The sequence below is a fragment of the Somniosus microcephalus genome, unplaced genomic scaffold (assembly GCF_052327205.1).
Source record: "Somniosus microcephalus isolate GS21.2 unplaced genomic scaffold, FLI_Smic_1.0 unresolved_chr8, whole genome shotgun sequence".
Lineage (NCBI taxonomy): Eukaryota > Metazoa > Chordata > Chondrichthyes > Squaliformes > Somniosidae > Somniosus > Somniosus microcephalus.
This window is the reverse complement of record NW_028225186.1, coordinates 9,453,437-9,469,377: the sequence shown is the minus strand read 5'-3', so window position 1 is coordinate 9,469,377 and position 15,941 is coordinate 9,453,437. Positions and strand designations below refer to the sequence as shown.

The following is a 15,941-nucleotide window of genomic DNA, read 5'->3' as shown; positions in this document are numbered from 1 at the left end:
CTAGGATCAGATCAGCCATGATCTTATTGAATGGCGGAGCAGGCTCGAGGGGCCAATTGGCCTACTCCTGCTCCTATTTCTTATGTTCTTATGGTCTTATAGGGTCTGATGAAAGGGAGGAACTGAAAGAAATCAGTATTTGTAGGGAAATGGTGTTAGGGAAATTGACGGGATTGAAGGCCGATAAATCCCCAGGGGCTGATAATCTACATCCTAGGGTACTTAAGGAAGTGGCCCTAGAAATAGTAGATGCATTGCTGATCATCTTCCAACATTCAATGGAATCTGGAACAGTACCGATAGATTGGAGGGTAGCTAATGTTACCCCACTATTCAAAACAGGTGGTAGAGAGAAAAATGGGAATTACAGACCGGTAAACCTGACATCGGTAGTGGGGAAATGCTAGAGTCCATTGTAAAAGATGTAATAGCAGAGCACTTGGAAAACAGTGACAGGATCGGACAAAGTCAACATGGATTTACAAAAGGTAAATCGTGCTTGACTAATCGACTGGAATTTTTTGAGGATGTAACTGGTAAAATAGGTAATGGAGAACCAGTGGATGTGGTGTATTTGGACTTTCAAAAGGCTTTCGATAAGGTCCCGCATAAGAGATTAGCGTGTAAAGTTAAGGCACATGGGATTGGGGGCAAGGTATTGACTTGGATAGAGAACTGGTTGGCAGACAGTTGACAAAGAGTTGGAATAAATGGGTCTTTTTCCGAGCGGCAGGCAGTGACTAGTGGGGCACCGCATGGATCGGTCCTTGGACCCCAGCTATTCACAATATATAATAATGATCTAGACAAGGGAACTAGATGTAATATCTCCAAGTTTGCAGATGACACAAAGCTGGGTGGGCGTGTGTGCTGTGAGGAGGATGCCGAGAAACTCCAGTATGATTTGGACAGGTTGGGTGATTGGGCAAAAGCATGGCAGATGCAATATAACGTGGATAAATGCGAGGTTATCCACTTTGGTGTCAAAAACAGAAAGGCAGATTATTATCTGAATAGCAATAGATTGGGAGAAGGGGAAGTGCAATGAGACCTGGGTGTCCTTGTACAGCAGTCGCTGAAGGTAAGCATGCAGGGGCAGCAGGCAGTTAAGAAGGCAAATGGTATGTTGGCCTTCGTAGCGAGAGGGTTTGAGTACAGGAACAAGGATGTCTTGCTGCAGTTGTACAGGGCCTTGGTGAGACCACATCGTGAGTATTGTGTGCAGTTTTGGTCGCCTTATCTGAGGAAGGATGTTCTTGCCATGGAAGGAGTTCAGCGAAGATTCACCAGGCTGATACCTGGGATGGCAGGAATGACGTATGAGGAGAGATTGGGTCGATTGGGCTTATACTCGCTGGAGTTTAGAAGAATGAGAGGGGATCTCATTGAAACTTATAACATTCTGACAGGACTGGACAGACCAGATGCAGGAAGGATGTTCTCGATGGCCGGGGAGTCCAGAACCAGGGCTCACAGTCTAAGGATAAGGGGTAAGCCATTTAGGACTGAGATGAGGAGGAATTTCTTCACCCAGAGAGTGGTGAACCTGTGGAATTCTCTACCACAGAAGGCAGTAGAGGCCAGTTCATTAAATATATTCAAGAAGGAGTTGGATATATTTCTTAAGGCTAAAGGGATCAAGGGGTATGGGGAGAAAACAGGGACTGGGTACTGAATTTGGATGATCAGCCATGATCGCATTGAATGGCGGAGCAGGCTCGAGGGGCCGAATGGCCTACTCCTGCTCCTATCTTCTATGTTTCTATGTTTCTATGTCCTTATATGGGATAAAATTTATACTCAACTAGAAACCGTTCCAGAAACCAGGAAGCTGGTTAAAAGGCAGAAGCAGAGTGCGGTAGTTATTGGGTGTTTTTTTGACTGGACGATGTAAAGAGTTGGCCCCCCTGCATCACTGCTGCGACCGTTGCCCTTCTTGCCATTTCAACAATCTGGACTTGGGTACAGGAGGCAGACGTATCGACATTTGCTGCTAACACGAAAAACAGGGAGCCTGGGTAGCTGTGAAGGGACCGTCAGTGAACATTTAGAGAAGAATATGGAGAGGAAATGTACACCAAATGGTGTGTTAAAAGCTGCCGAGGAGTCTCCAACAATAGATATTTACAGAGCAGAGGAGACCATTCGGCCCACTGTGTTAATTGTGGGTCTTTGCCACAGCAATACTAAACTAAACCCACTGACCCACTATCTCCCCATAGACCTGTATCAATCGCAAACTAATCCCACTGCCCCACTCTCTCCCCAAAGCCCTGTAACAATCCCAAACTAATCCCACTGTCCCGCTCTCTCCCCATAGCCCTGTATCAATCCCCAAACTAATCCCACTGCCCCGCTCACACCCCATAGACCTGTATCAATCCCCAAACTAATCCCATTGCCCCGCTCACACCCCATAGACCTGTATCAATCCCAAACTAATCCCACTGCCCCGCTCTCTCCCCAAAGCCCTGTAACAATCCCAAACTAATCCCACTGACCCGCTATCTCCCCATAGCCCTTTATCAATCCCCAAACTAATCCCACTGCCCCACACACACCCCATAGACCTGTATCAATCACAAACTAATCCCACTGCCCCGCTCTCACCCCATAGCCCTGAATCAATCCCAAACTAATCCCACTGCCCCGCTCACACCCCATAGACCTGTATCAATCACAAACTAATCCCACTGCCCCGCTCTCACCCCATAGCCCTGAATCAATCCCAAACTAATCCCACTGCCCCGCTCACACCCCATAGACCTGTATCAATCACAAACTAATCCCACTGCCCCGCTCTCACCCCATAGCCGTGAATCAATCCCAAACTAATCACACTGCCCCACTCACAACCCATAGACCTGTATCAATCCCAAATAAATCCCAGTGCCCCACTCTCTCCCCATAGCCCTGCGCCAGCACTTTGAAAGAGCTCTGCAATTAATTTCATTCACCTGCCCTTTCCCCATAGCCCTGTAATGTTTTTCCTTCAAGTATTTATTCAACTGCCTTTTGAAAGTCACTATTGAATCTGCTTCCACCGCCCTTTCAGGCAGCGCATTCCAGATCACAACAACATGCTGCTTAAAAAAAATGTTTCCTCATGTCACCTCTGGTTCTTTTGCCAATCACCATAAATCTGCGTCCTCTGGTTACCGAAACTTCTGCCAGTGGAAACACTTTCTTCTTATTTATGCTATCAAAACTATTCATAATTTTGAACATCTCTATCAAATCTCCTCTTAACCCTCTCTGCTCTAAGGAGAACAATCCCAGCTTCTCCAGTCTCTCCACATAATTGAATTCCCTCATCCCTGGTACCATTCTGGTAAATCTCCTCTGCACCCTCTCTAAGACCTTGACATCCTGTGTTGACTTTAACAACATAGCACTGATTTGACACGTTCCAGTGAAATATCATTGATCATTAAGAGATTGTAAATCTCACCTGCTTGCTGCTGGGGTTTGCCGATGTTGAGCTGAGACTGTAAGTGCAATGGTTTTGAAATGATAATCAGAGGGGATGTGGTTTAGACATCACATGAATGAAATGACAGTTTCATCTTAAAAAGGAGAAGTGTAAGTGAAGGCAGTCCACGAGGAGGCTGGATTGGCTCGTGTGTGTCATGGGCTGTGGTAACCCACTGTCCAAACTGCCTACTGTGGGCAGCAGCAGCTGTAACAGCTGGGAGCCCCTTTCTTTATCTTTACAACTTCCCTTCTCCACCTCTCCCCTCCTGCTGAAACCCATCACAACTTGTCCTCTGCTCAGCCATTGCCCACAGCCAGCAGGGCGAGTGGACAAGAAGCCAGGCTCATTCACCCTCTCCCTAACACAGGGCCACAGACACCAATTGTAACCGCTGCCCAGGCTCAGGTCAGCTCCCTCAGCACAGGCCGGGGATGAAGCCTGGGCCTTTCCAAATGCAAGGAAGCAAGAAACAAATACTGGCCAGGAAAGTCTCAGCGAGTTCGAGTAATCTGTGCATTTGTTTGATTGAAACCAAAACAGCTTCGAACACGAGGATGCTTCACACAGGTGGAGAAATTCAGTTCACTTTTTCGACACAATTCAAAGCAGCAGAAGCAATGAACATCCTGAAACCGGCAAATATGAACACATATATCACTAAGCAACAATAGAATAAGGAGCATATGGCACAGAAAAGGAAGAAATGAAAGAAAGATTCAAAGAAAGAAAGAAAGTACAAGGACTTTGGGTTTTATACACAGGCACTGTGTTTCTTTCTGCGCCGGGACAGCAGAGGGCACAATCGGAACATCAGCCACATTAGTGCCTGAAACATGGTTCAATAGGAACAGGAGGAGGCCATTCAGCCCCTTGAGCCTGTCGAACAGGAACAGGAGGAGGCCATTCAGCCCCTCGAGCCTGTCAAACCGGAACAGGAGGAGGCCATTCAGCCCCTTGAGCCTGTCGAACAGGAACAGGAGGAGGCCATTCAGCCCCTCGAGCCTGTCAAACCGGAACAGGAGGAGGCCATTCAGTCCCTCTAGCCTGTCAAACCGGAACAGGAGGAGTCCATTCAGCCCCTCGAGCCTGTCAAACCGGAACAGGAGGAGGCCATTCAGCCCCTCGATCCTGTCAAACCGGGACAGGAGGAGACCATTCAGCCCCTTGAGCCTGTCGAACAGGAACAGGGGGAGGCCATTCAGCCCCTCGAGCCTGTCAAACCGGAACAGGAGGAGGCCATTCAGCCCCTCGAGCCTGTCGAACAGGAACAGGACATTCAGCCCATCGAGCCTGTCAAACAGGAACAGGCCATTCAGCCCCTTGAGCCTGTCAAACAGGAACAGGAGGAGGCCATTCAGTCCCTCGAGCCCGTTACACTGGAACAGGAGGCCATTCAGCCCCTCGAGCCTGTTACACAGGAGGAGGCCATTCAGCCCCTCGAGCATGTTACACAGGAACAGGAGGAGGCCATTCAGCCCCTCGAGCATGTTGCACAGGAAGAGGAGGAGGCCATTCAGCCCCTCAAGCCTGTTACACTGGAACAGGAGGCCATTCAGCCCCTCGAGCCTGTTACAATGGAACAGGAGGACATTCAGCCCCTCAAGCCTGTTACACAGGAACAGGTGGAGGCCATTCATTCCCTTGATCCAGTTACACAGGAACAGCTAATTTATTATTAATGTTTCATGTGATGTGTTTGCTCTGAAATAAATTGTTAAAAATTTTAACCTGCATTGGCCGGGAATCGTACCCGGGTCTCCCGCGTGGCAGGCGAGAATTCTACCCCTGAACCACCAATGCTGACAGTGACAATAAAACCCATTTTCCAGTAGCTACAATTTATTTTTGACTTTTGTTAATAGAAGCGAGGACACTGCGGTAAAATAAAAAGCGAAATGCAGCAGATGCTGGATCTGAAATTGTTCATTAAATGTTGGAAACACTCCACTGGTCAGGGAACATCTGTGGACAGAAAAACACAGGGTTAACCTTTCAGGTCCATGAGCTCTCGGTAGAACTAAGATTTTGCAGCTTTGTAGGTCCCGTGTGAGTTTCCTTCCAAACTTTTTAAACTTTTAAACTGCTCAAAAATTACAAAATTAAGAAACTAACCTTCCCTCGAAAAATAAATGGCCCGTACGGGGATCGAACCCGCAACCTTGGCGTTATTAGCACCACGCTCTAACCAACTGAGCTAACCGGCCCATCTATAAAGCTCATCTATAGTACCGTCCCTGTTTCTGGTTTTTGCCCGCTAAGTCACTTTGTCTTTGAAGGCTGTAAAAGAAAGACTTGCATTTCTACAGGGCTTTCACGACCTCAGGACATCCTAAAGTGCTTTACAGCCAATGAATGCTTTTTGAACTGTTTTGCATCTGTGACAGGTAGATTGGTCAGGGGGAGTTCAAATAGGTTTTCCCCTCGTGTTGGTTCCCTCACCACCTGCCGCAGGCCCAGACTGGCAGCCATGTCCTTCAGGACTCGAACAACTCGGTCAGTAGTGCTGCTACCGAGCCACTCTTGGTGATGGGCATTGAGGCCCCCCACCCAGAGTACATTCTGTGCCCTTGCTGCCTTCAGTGCTTCTTCCAAGTGGTGTTCAACATGGAGGAGTACTGATTCATCAGCTGAGGGAGGGTGGTAGGTGGTAATCAGCAGGAGGTTTCCTTGCCCATGATGTTCCTGTGTAACAGGCTTGAGGGGCTGAATGGCTTCCTCCTTTTCCTGCATAACAGGCTTAACAGGCTGAATAGCCTCCTCCTGTTCCTGCATAACAGGCTCGAGGGGCTGAATGGCCTCCTCCTGTTCCTGCATAACAGGCTCGAGGGGCTGAATGGCCTCCTCCTGTTCCAGTGATACAGACTCGAGGGGCTGATTGGCCTCCTCCAGTTCCTGTATAACAGGCTTGTGGGGCTGAATGGCCTCTTCCTATTTATGTGTAACAGACTCGAGGGGCTGAATGGCCTCCTCCTGTTCCTGTGTAACAGGCTTGAGGGGCTGAATGGCTTCCTCCTTTTCCAGCATAACAGGCTTAACAGGCTGAATAGCCTCCTCCTGTTCCTGCATAACAGGCTCGAGGGGCTGAATGGCCTCCTCCTGTTCCTGTATGATAGGCTCGATGGGCTGAATGGCCTCTTCCTATTTATGTGTAACAGACTCAAGGGGCTGAATGGCCTCCTCCTGTTCCTGTGTAACAGGCTTGAGGGGCTGAATGGCTTCCTCCTTTTCCTGCATAACAGGCTTAACAGGCTGAATAGCCTCCTCCTGTTCCTGCATAACAGGCTCGAGGGGCTGAATGGCCTCCTCCTGTTCCTGTATGATAGGCTCGATGGGCTGAATGGCCTCTTCCTGTTTATGTGTAACATACCCGAGGAGCTGATTGGCCTCCTCCTGTTCCTTTATAACAGACTCGAAGGGCTGAATGGCCTCCTCCTGTTCCTGTATAACAGACTCAAGGGGCTGAATGGCCTCCTCCTGTTCCTGTGTAACAGGCTCAAGGGGCTGAATGGCATCCTCCTGTGCATGTATAACAGGCTCGATGGGCTGAATGGCCTCCTCCTGTTCATGTATAACGGGCTTGAGGGGCTGAATGGCCTCCTCCTATTCCTGTGTAACCGGCTCGAAGGGCTGAATGGCCTCCTCCTGTTCCTGTCTAACAGGCTTGAGGGGCTGAATGGCTTCCTCCTTTTCCTGTATAACACGCTCGACAGGCTGAATAGCCTCCTCCTGTTCCTGTATAACAGGCTCGTGTGTCTGAATTGTCTCCTCTTGTTCCTGTGTAACAGGCTTGAGGGGCTGAATGGCCTCCTCCTGTTACTGTGTAACAGGCTCGAGGGGCTGAATGGCATCCTCCTGTGCATGTATAACAGGCTCGAGGGGCTGAATGGCCTCCTCCTGTTCATGTATAACAGGCTTGAGGGGCTGAATGGCCTCCTCCTGTTCCCGTATAACAGACTCATGCGTCTGAATTGCCTCCTCCTGTTCCAGTGTAGCAGGCTTGAGGGACTGAATGTCCTCCTCCTGTTCATGTGTGGCAGGTTTGAGGGGCTGAATGGCCTCCTGCTGTTCCTGTGAAACAGACTCGTGGGTCTGAATTGCCTCCTCCTGTTCCTTTATAACAGACTCGTTGGTCTGAATTGCCTTCTCCTGTTCCTTTATAACTGGATCATGGGTCTGATTTGCCTCCTCTTCATCCTATGTAACAGGTTCGAGGGGCTGAATGGAGTTCTACTGTTCTTGTACAGATCTTGTATCGCTGAACGGCTTCCTCCTGTCCAATGCAACAGGCTCGAGGCGTTAAAGGCCTCCTCTTGTCCCTGTGTAACAGGCTCGAGGGGCTGAATGGCCTCCTCCTGTTCCTGTATAACAGGCTAAAGGGGCTGAATGGCCTCCTCCTGTTCCTGTGTAAAAGGGTCATGGGACTGAATGGTCTCCTCCTGTTCCTATGTAAAACGGCCATGGGACTGAATGGCCTCCTCCTGCTCCTGTGCAACTGACTCAGGGGTTGAGAGTACTCAGAGGGAAAGTGTCGGGCGGTAGTTTCCCTTCTCTGAATTACCGATTTACTGCAAAATGTACCGTCAGTGGAGGAACCACCGAACCCTGACCCAAAATCCGACTCTGGTGGGACTCGAACCCACAACCTTTGAATGCCTTAATCTGCTATACCAACTAGAAGTCCAATGCGCTATCCATTGCGCCACAGAGCCAATTACATAAAATTCTATTACAAAAGCAAAATAGTGTTGATGCTGGAAATCTGAAATATAAACAGATGAAATGCTGGAAACACTCTGCAGGTCAGGCAGCATTCCATGACTGTTTAAAAGGGGTTTACTTTCAGTCCCGGATCATTCTGTGTCTGTTTAATAGGGACATGCTGTCAGTCCCGGATCATTCTGTGTCTGTTTAAAAGGGACATGCTGTCAGTCCCGGTTTATTCTGTGTCTGTTTAAAAGGGACATGCTGTCAGTCCCGGTTTATTCTGTGTCTGTTTAAAAGGGACATGCTGTCAGTCCCGGATTATTCTGTGTCTGTTTAAAAGGGATGTGCTGTCAGTCCCGGGTCATTCTGTGTCTGTTTAAAAGGGACATGCTTTCAGTCCCGGATTATCCTGTGTCTGTTTAAAAGGGATGTGCTGTCAGTCCCGGATTATTCTGTGTCTGTTTAAAAGGGATGTGCTGTCAGTCCCGGGTCATTCTGTGTCTGTTTAAAAGGGACATGCTTTCAGTCCCGGATTATCCTGTGACTGTTTAAAAGGGATGTGCTGTCAGTCCAGGATCACTCTGTGTCTGTTTAAAAGGGATGTGCTGTCAGTCCCGGGTCATTCTGAGTCTGTTTAAAAGGGATGTGCTGTCAGTCCCGGAGTATTCTGTGTCTGTTTAAAAGGGATGTACTGTCAGTCCAGGATCACTCTGTGTCTGTTTAAAAGGGATGTGCTGTCAGTCCCGGGTCATTCTGAGTCTGATTAAAACGGGTGTTACATAATATTATAGAGTCTGCCCCACAGAAACAGTCCATTTGCACGAACTGGTCTCCACACGAGGCTCCTCCTTCTCTATTTCTCCTCACCCCCCAAATAAAACTAGAATCAGTAATGGTAACCATGAAACTATCGGATTGTCGTAAAAACCCATCTGGTTCACTAATGTCTTTCAGGGAAAGAAATCTGCCGTCCTTACCTGGTCTGGCCTTTGTGTGACTCCGGTCCCACAGCAATGTGTTTGATTCTTAACTGCCCTCTGACATGGCCTAGTAAGCCACTCAGTTGTAACAAACCGCTATGAAACAAAATAATAAAAATGAAGCTGGACGGACCACCAGGCCTGATCCATATCAGCCTCCTCCTGAGGTCCCCACCATCACAGAAGCCAGTCTTCAGCCAATTCGATTCACTCCACGTGATATCAAGAAAAGGCTGAGCACACTGGATACAGCAATGGCTCTGGGCCCTGACAACACCCCGGCTATCATTCTGAAGACTTGTGCTCCAGCCAAGCTGTTCTAGTACAGCTGCAACACTGGCATCTATCCAACAATGTGGAAGACTGCCCAGGTATGTCCTGTCCACAAAAAGCAGGACAAATCCAATCCAGCCAATTACCGCCCCATCAGTCTACTCTCTCCTCTCAATCATCAGCAAAGTGATGGAAGGTGTCATCCACAGTGCTGTAAAGTGGCACTTACTGACCAATAACCTGCTCATTGATGCCCGGCTTGGGTTCTGCCAAGAGCACTCGGCTCCCGACTTCATTAAAACCTTGGTCCAACATGAACAAAGGAGCTGACCACCAACATCCTGGGGGTTACCATTGAACATAAATACTGTGACAACAAGAGAAGGTCAGAGGCTAGGCATTCTGCGTCGGGTGTCTCACCTCCTGACTCCCCAAAGCCTTTCTACCATCTACAAGGCACAACTAAGGAGTGTGATGGAATACTCTCCATTTGCCTGGATGAGTGCAGCTCCAACAACACTCAAGAAGTTCGACACCATCTAGGACAATGCAGCCCGCTTGATTGGCACCCCATCCACCCCCTTAAACATTCACTCCCTCCACCACCGGCGCACCGTGGCTGCAGTGTGTACCATCTACAAGATGCACTGCAGCAACTCACCAAGGCTTCTTCAGCAGCACCTGCCAAACACGCAACCTCTTCCACCTAGAAGGACAAGCGCAGCAGGTGCATGGGAACACCCCCACCTCCAAGTTCCCCTCCAAGTCACACACCATTCTGACTTAGAAGTATATTGCCGATCCTTCATCGTCGCTGGGTCAAAATCCTGGAACTCCCTCCCTAACAGCACTGTGGGAGTACCTTCACCACACGGACTGCAGCGGTTCAAGAAGGCGGCTCACCACCACCTTCTCAAGGGGCAATTAGGGATGGGCATTTAATGCTGGCCTTGCCAGAGCACCCACATCCCATAAACGAATTTAAAAAACCCTATCAGCATATCCTTCTATTCCTTTCTCCCTTCCTCTCAAATGCATCTGTAGTATTCGCCTCAACTACTGCATTCTCAGCGCTCTTTGGCCAAAGAAGTTAATCCTGAATTCCCTGCTGGATTTATCGGTGAGTATTTATGACCTGTCTTCTCTGAGCTAGTTCCTGACTCACTCACAGTAGGAAGCATTTTCTCACTGTTAACGTGCAGCTGCGATGGCCGAGTGGTTAAGGCGTTGGACTCGAAATCCAATGGGGTTTCCCCGCGTAGGTTCGAACCCTGCTCGCAGCGACTTTGATGCAATTTTTTTATTTCATCGGCTCCCTGTGGCGATCACTCGCCCCGAAATTGATCAGAATTCCCTCCACTGCACTTTATTACACTGATTAACCCAAAGTTCCAATTGAAACACTAATAATTTATCGGCATCAATTAGATATTGTGGATTTGTTGGGAACTAGTGAGCAATACACACACAAAGCAGCATCAAAAATACTAATTAATAAAGAGCCCTGCAGTGTTTGGTAGGGAATCACCTTCAGCTAGTAAGTGGGAACACGGTTTGGTTTTATAAAACTGAACACGAATTAAAAAGTGTGTAAAAAGACCGTGGCAGGACTCGAATCTGCAATATTCTGATAACCTCAAAATTAATACCGAAGTCTGACGCCTTATCCATCAGCGCCATCTGTGGACAGATAGACACAAGGTCAACCTTCCAGTTCCTTGAGTTCTCGGCAGAACTAAGGTTTTGTAGCTTTGCTTCAAAGTATGACAGCTCCAATCTTTTCAGCAAATAGCAAAATTAAGAAACTACCCACAGCATCAAAAAGTAAATGGCCCGTACGGGGATCGAACCCGCGACCTTGGCGTTATTAGCACCACGCTCTAACCTACTGAGCTAACCGGCCTGCCTTAACTTCTTTTGCTGTTAAATTCAATTTATGTTGATTTTTGGTTTTTGTCAGTTGTCAGTGCTCCGGTTTCCTCCCACAGTCCAAAGATGTGCGGGTTAGGTTGATTGGCTATGATAAATTAACCCTTAGTGTTAGGTGGATTAAATACGTGGGGTTATGGGGATAGGGTGGGATATGTGTTGGTGCAGGGGTTACGGGGATCGGGTGGGATATGTGTCGGTGCAGGCTCGATGGGCCGAAATGGCCTCTATCTGCACTGTGGGGTTTCTGTGATTCTGTGACTTCGAAGGCTGTAAAAGAAAGACTCTGATTTCTACAGCGCCTTTCACCTGAGGACGTCTCAAAGCGCTTTACAGGCAATGTAGTTGTAGTTGTAGTTGTAGTCACTGTTGTAATGTAGGAAAAACAGCAGCAGCCAATTTGTGCACAGCAAGCTCCCACAATGTGATAATCGAGGATCACCTGTTTTAGTGATGTTGATTTGAGGATAAATATTGGCTACAGGACACCGGGGTAAACCTCATCATCCCCTGCTCTTCTTCCAATAGTGCCATGGGATCGTTTATGTCCACCCGAGAGGGCAGAGGGGGCCTCAGTTTTGGAATTGTATTCCACCACAATCTGTAACCTTATGGACTGGCATATCCCTCACCCTACCATTAGCATCAAGACAGGGGACCAACCCTAGTTCAATGAGGAGTGTAGAAGAGCATTTCAGGAGCAGCACCAGGCATACTGAAAATGAGCTGCCAACCTCATGAAGTTACAACTCAGGACCACACACATGCTAAGCTATGGAAACAGCATGTGTAGACAGAGCGAAGCGATCCAACAACCAACGGATCAGATCAAAGCTCTGCAATCCTTCCACATCCAGTCGTGACGATTTTAATTTAATGTAATTTGTTCCTAGGACTTGGGCATCGCTGGCAAGGCCAGCATTAATTGCCCATCACTAATTGCCCTTGAGAAGGTGGTAGTGAGAAGCCCTCTTGGCCCGCTGCAGTCAATGAGGTGAAGGTCCTCCAATAGTACTGTTAGGGAGGGATTTCCAGGATTTTGACCTAGCGACGATGAAGTTATGGTGATATATTTTCACGTCGGGATGGTGTGTAACTTGGAGGGGAGCTTGGAGGTGATGGTGTTCCCATGCACCGGCTGCCCTTATAAGAACATAAGAACATAAGAAATAGGAGCAGGAGTTGGCCATTTGGCCCCTCGAGCCTGCTCCACCATTCAATAAGCTCATGGCTGATCTGATCTTGGCCTTAACTCCACTTTTCTGCCTGTTCCCCCTTAACCCTTGACTCTCCGATAGTTCAACAATCTGTCTATCTCAGCCTTGAATATAATCAATGATTCAGGCTCCACAGCTCTCTGGGGTAGATAATTCCAAAGATTCACAACCCTCTGAGAGAAGAAATTCCTCCTCATCTGCGTCTTAAATGGACAAATCCTTATTCTGAAACTATGCCACCTGATTCTAGATTCCCCCATGAGGGAAAACAGCCTCTCAGCATCTACCCTGTCAAGCCCCCTCAGAATCTGATATGTTTCAGTAAGATCACCTCTCATTCTTCTAACCTCCAATGAGTATAGGCCTAACCTGCTCAACCTTTCCTCATAAGGCAATCCCTTCATCCCGGGAATCAACCTAGAGAACCTTCTCTGAACTGTCTCCAATGCAAGTATATCCCTCCTTAAATAAGGAGAACAAAAATGTATGCAGTGCTCTAGGAGTGGCCTCACCTGTACAGTTGTAGCAAGACTTCCCGACTTTTATACCCCATGCCCCTTGCAATAAAGGCCAACATTCCATTTGCCTACTTAATTACTGCATGCTAACTTTTTGTGTTTCATGTACGAGGACACCCAGATCCCTCTTAACCGCAGCATTCTGTAGTCTCTCTCCATTTTAATAATATTTTGCTTTTCTGTTCCCTCCATGGCCTCGCCCCTCCCTATCTCTGTAATCTCCTTCAGCCCCACAACTCCCTGAGATATCTGTGCTCCTCTAATCCTGCCCTCTTGAGCATCCCTGATTATAATCGCTCAACCTTTCTGTTGCCCTAAGCTTTGGAATTCCCTGCCTAATCCTGTCCACCTCTCTTTCCTCCTTTAAGACGCTCCTTATAACCTATCTCTTTGACCAAGCTTTTGGTCACCTGCCCGAATTTCTCCTTATGTGGATTGGTGTCAAATGTTTTGTCTGAAAATACTCCTGTGCAGCGCCTTGGGACGTTTTACTACGTTAATGGTGCTATATAAATGCAAGTTGTTGTTGGTAATGGTGGTAGCTGATTCGGTGATGGTCATGCTGTTGAATGTGAAGGGGCGGTGGTTAGACTTTCACTTGTTGGAGCTGGCCATTGCCTGGCACTTGTGTTGGCTGTTGTCATGTGTGGCACACAGTGCCATATGTACAGTATTTGCCGATAGGATAGTGTATGATTGACAACTGCAGGTGTATGCTGAAAGATTAATGCAGGAAATCGTCAGCTAGAGTCTCGAAAATATAAGCTTATACACATGCACCAAACCCAATGGCCGGTTAGCTCAGTTGGTTAGAGCATGGTGCTAATAACGCCAAGGTCGCGGGTTCGATCCCCGTACGGGCCATTTGATTTTTGGTAGAGAGGGTAGTTTCTTGATTTTGTTATTTGTTGAAAAGTTTGGATGGAAACTCACACGGGACCTGCAATACTTTGAAGCAAAGCTGGAAATCCTGAGTTATGACCTGCGGAGCGTTTCCAACATTAAATGAACAATTCCAGATCCATCGGGACTTCTCGTATTTCAATCAGTGAACGGTTCACAGCTGCTGATTGGTTTGGAGTGCAAAGAATAGAACTGAAATAAATACAATCCCGGGGTTTAATCACTCATTATTAACATACCGCCAGAAACAGACCGTTCGGTCCAACCAGTCCATGCCGCCGTTTATGCTTCACTCGAGCCTCCTCCAGTCTTTCCTCATCCAAATCTATCAGCATAACCCTCTATTCACTTCTCCCACATGTGCTTACCTAGCCTCCTCTAAAATGCATCTAAACTATTCGCTTCAACCACTCCCTGTGGTAGCGAGTTCCACATTCTCACCACTCTCTGGGTAAAGATGTTTCTGCTGAATTCCCGATTGGATTTCTTGCTGACTATCTTATATTGATGGCCTCTAGTTATGCTCTTCCCCACAAGTGGAATCATTCTCTCTGTATCCACTCTATCAAAACCTTTCATAATTTTAAAGATCTTTTAAAGTGACCTCCCTATTCTTCCTAGCATAATGAAATATGTCACACTTATTTGTGTTCAAATTCATTTGCCAATGCTATGCCCATTCTGCAAGTTTATTAATGTCCTCCTGTAACTTGTTGCAGTCCTCCCCAGTATTGACTATCCCCCCCAATTTGGTGTCATCTGCAAATTTATAAATTGTGTTTCTGATTACTAAGTCTAAATCGTTAATATAAATTGCGAACAGCAGTGGCTCCAGCTCTGATACTTGTGGAACACTACTACCCACCTTCTGCCACTGTGAATAAACTACCCGGTAGTCGGACTATCTGCCTTCTCTCCTTAAGCCAGCCAGCAATCCATTCCACTATTTCTCGCCTGACTCTGAATTCTATGACCTTGTTCATCAGTCTATTATGGGGTACATTATCGAAGGCCTTCTGAAAATCCAGATAAATTACATCGACTGCATTACCATTGTCTACTCTCTCTGTTGGTTTGGAGTGCAAAGAATGGGACTGAAATGACATCGGCCACCTCCAGTTCCCTGCTCCCCTCACCCACTCCAACCTATCTCCCTCTGAACTTGCAGCACTCCGTTCTCTCCGATCCAACCCTAACATTGTCATTAAACCTGCTGACAAAGGTGGTGCTGTTGTTGTTTGGAGAACCGTCCTCTACCATCCGGAGGCTGAACGGCAACTCTCTGACAGCTCCTCCTACCTCCCCCTGGAACATGACCCCACTACTGAACATCAAGCAATTGTTTCCAAGACTGTCACTGACCTCATCTCCTCTGGAGATCTTCCCCCCATTGCCGCCAATCTCTCAGTTCCTCAACACTGCACTGCCCACTTCTGCATCCTTCCCAAGATCCACAAACAGGACTGCCCTGGTTGACCAATTGTTGCAGCCTGTTCTTGCTCCACAGAACTGATTTCTTCATATCTTCACTCTATTTTTTCTCGACTTGTCCTGTCCCTTCCCACCGACATGTGCGACTCTTCCAATACCCTCCGTATTTTAACAGTTTCCAGTTTCCTGGCCCCAAACGTCTCCTTTCCACTCTGGATGTCCATTCCCTCTGCACCTCCATCCACCACCAGGATGGCCTTAAGCGGCTCCACTTCTTCCTTGAACAGAGGCCCCACCAGTCCCCATCCACCACCGCCTTTGTCCGCCTGGCTGCACTTGTTCTCACATTGTACAACTTCTCCTTTGATTCCATTCACTTCCTCCAAATTAAAGGTGTTGCTCTAGGTACCTGCATGGGCCCTAGCTATGCCTGCCTTTTTGTGGGATATGTGGAACATTCTTTGTTCAAGTCCTACTCAGGTCCCCTTCCTCACCTCTTTTTCCGGTACAT

The 15,941-nt window shown here is 47.7% G+C and overlaps 1 protein-coding gene and 5 non-coding genes across 6 annotated transcripts in view; 2 read left to right on the top strand and 4 right to left on the bottom strand.

Moving 5' to 3' along the window:
• Nucleotides 1-15,941, bottom strand: part of LOC147085400 (uncharacterized) — a 327,863-nt gene that overhangs the window by 16,495 nt on the left and 295,427 nt on the right. The window contains exon 6 of the mRNA XM_085979140.1: nucleotides 13,695-13,703. Coding sequence (XP_085835266.1) covers nucleotides 13,695-13,703 — 9 coding nt within the window. The remainder of the gene's footprint in view (nucleotides 1-13,694; nucleotides 13,704-15,941) is intronic.
• trnai-aau (transfer RNA isoleucine (anticodon AAU)) lies at nucleotides 5,606-5,679 on the bottom strand. The gene has a single exon. It is a non-coding gene; the product is annotated as a tRNA-Ile (tRNA).
• trnar-ucu (transfer RNA arginine (anticodon UCU)) lies at nucleotides 8,091-8,184 on the bottom strand. Its single transcript has 2 exons — nucleotides 8,148-8,184; nucleotides 8,091-8,126 (listed from the first exon to the last, which is right to left on the bottom strand). It is a non-coding gene; the product is annotated as a tRNA-Arg (tRNA).
• trnas-cga (transfer RNA serine (anticodon CGA)) lies at nucleotides 10,634-10,715 on the top strand. The gene has a single exon. It is a non-coding gene; the product is annotated as a tRNA-Ser (tRNA).
• Nucleotides 11,262-11,335, bottom strand: trnai-aau (transfer RNA isoleucine (anticodon AAU)). The gene has a single exon. It is a non-coding gene; the product is annotated as a tRNA-Ile (tRNA).
• trnai-aau (transfer RNA isoleucine (anticodon AAU)) lies at nucleotides 13,887-13,960 on the top strand. The gene has a single exon. It is a non-coding gene; the product is annotated as a tRNA-Ile (tRNA).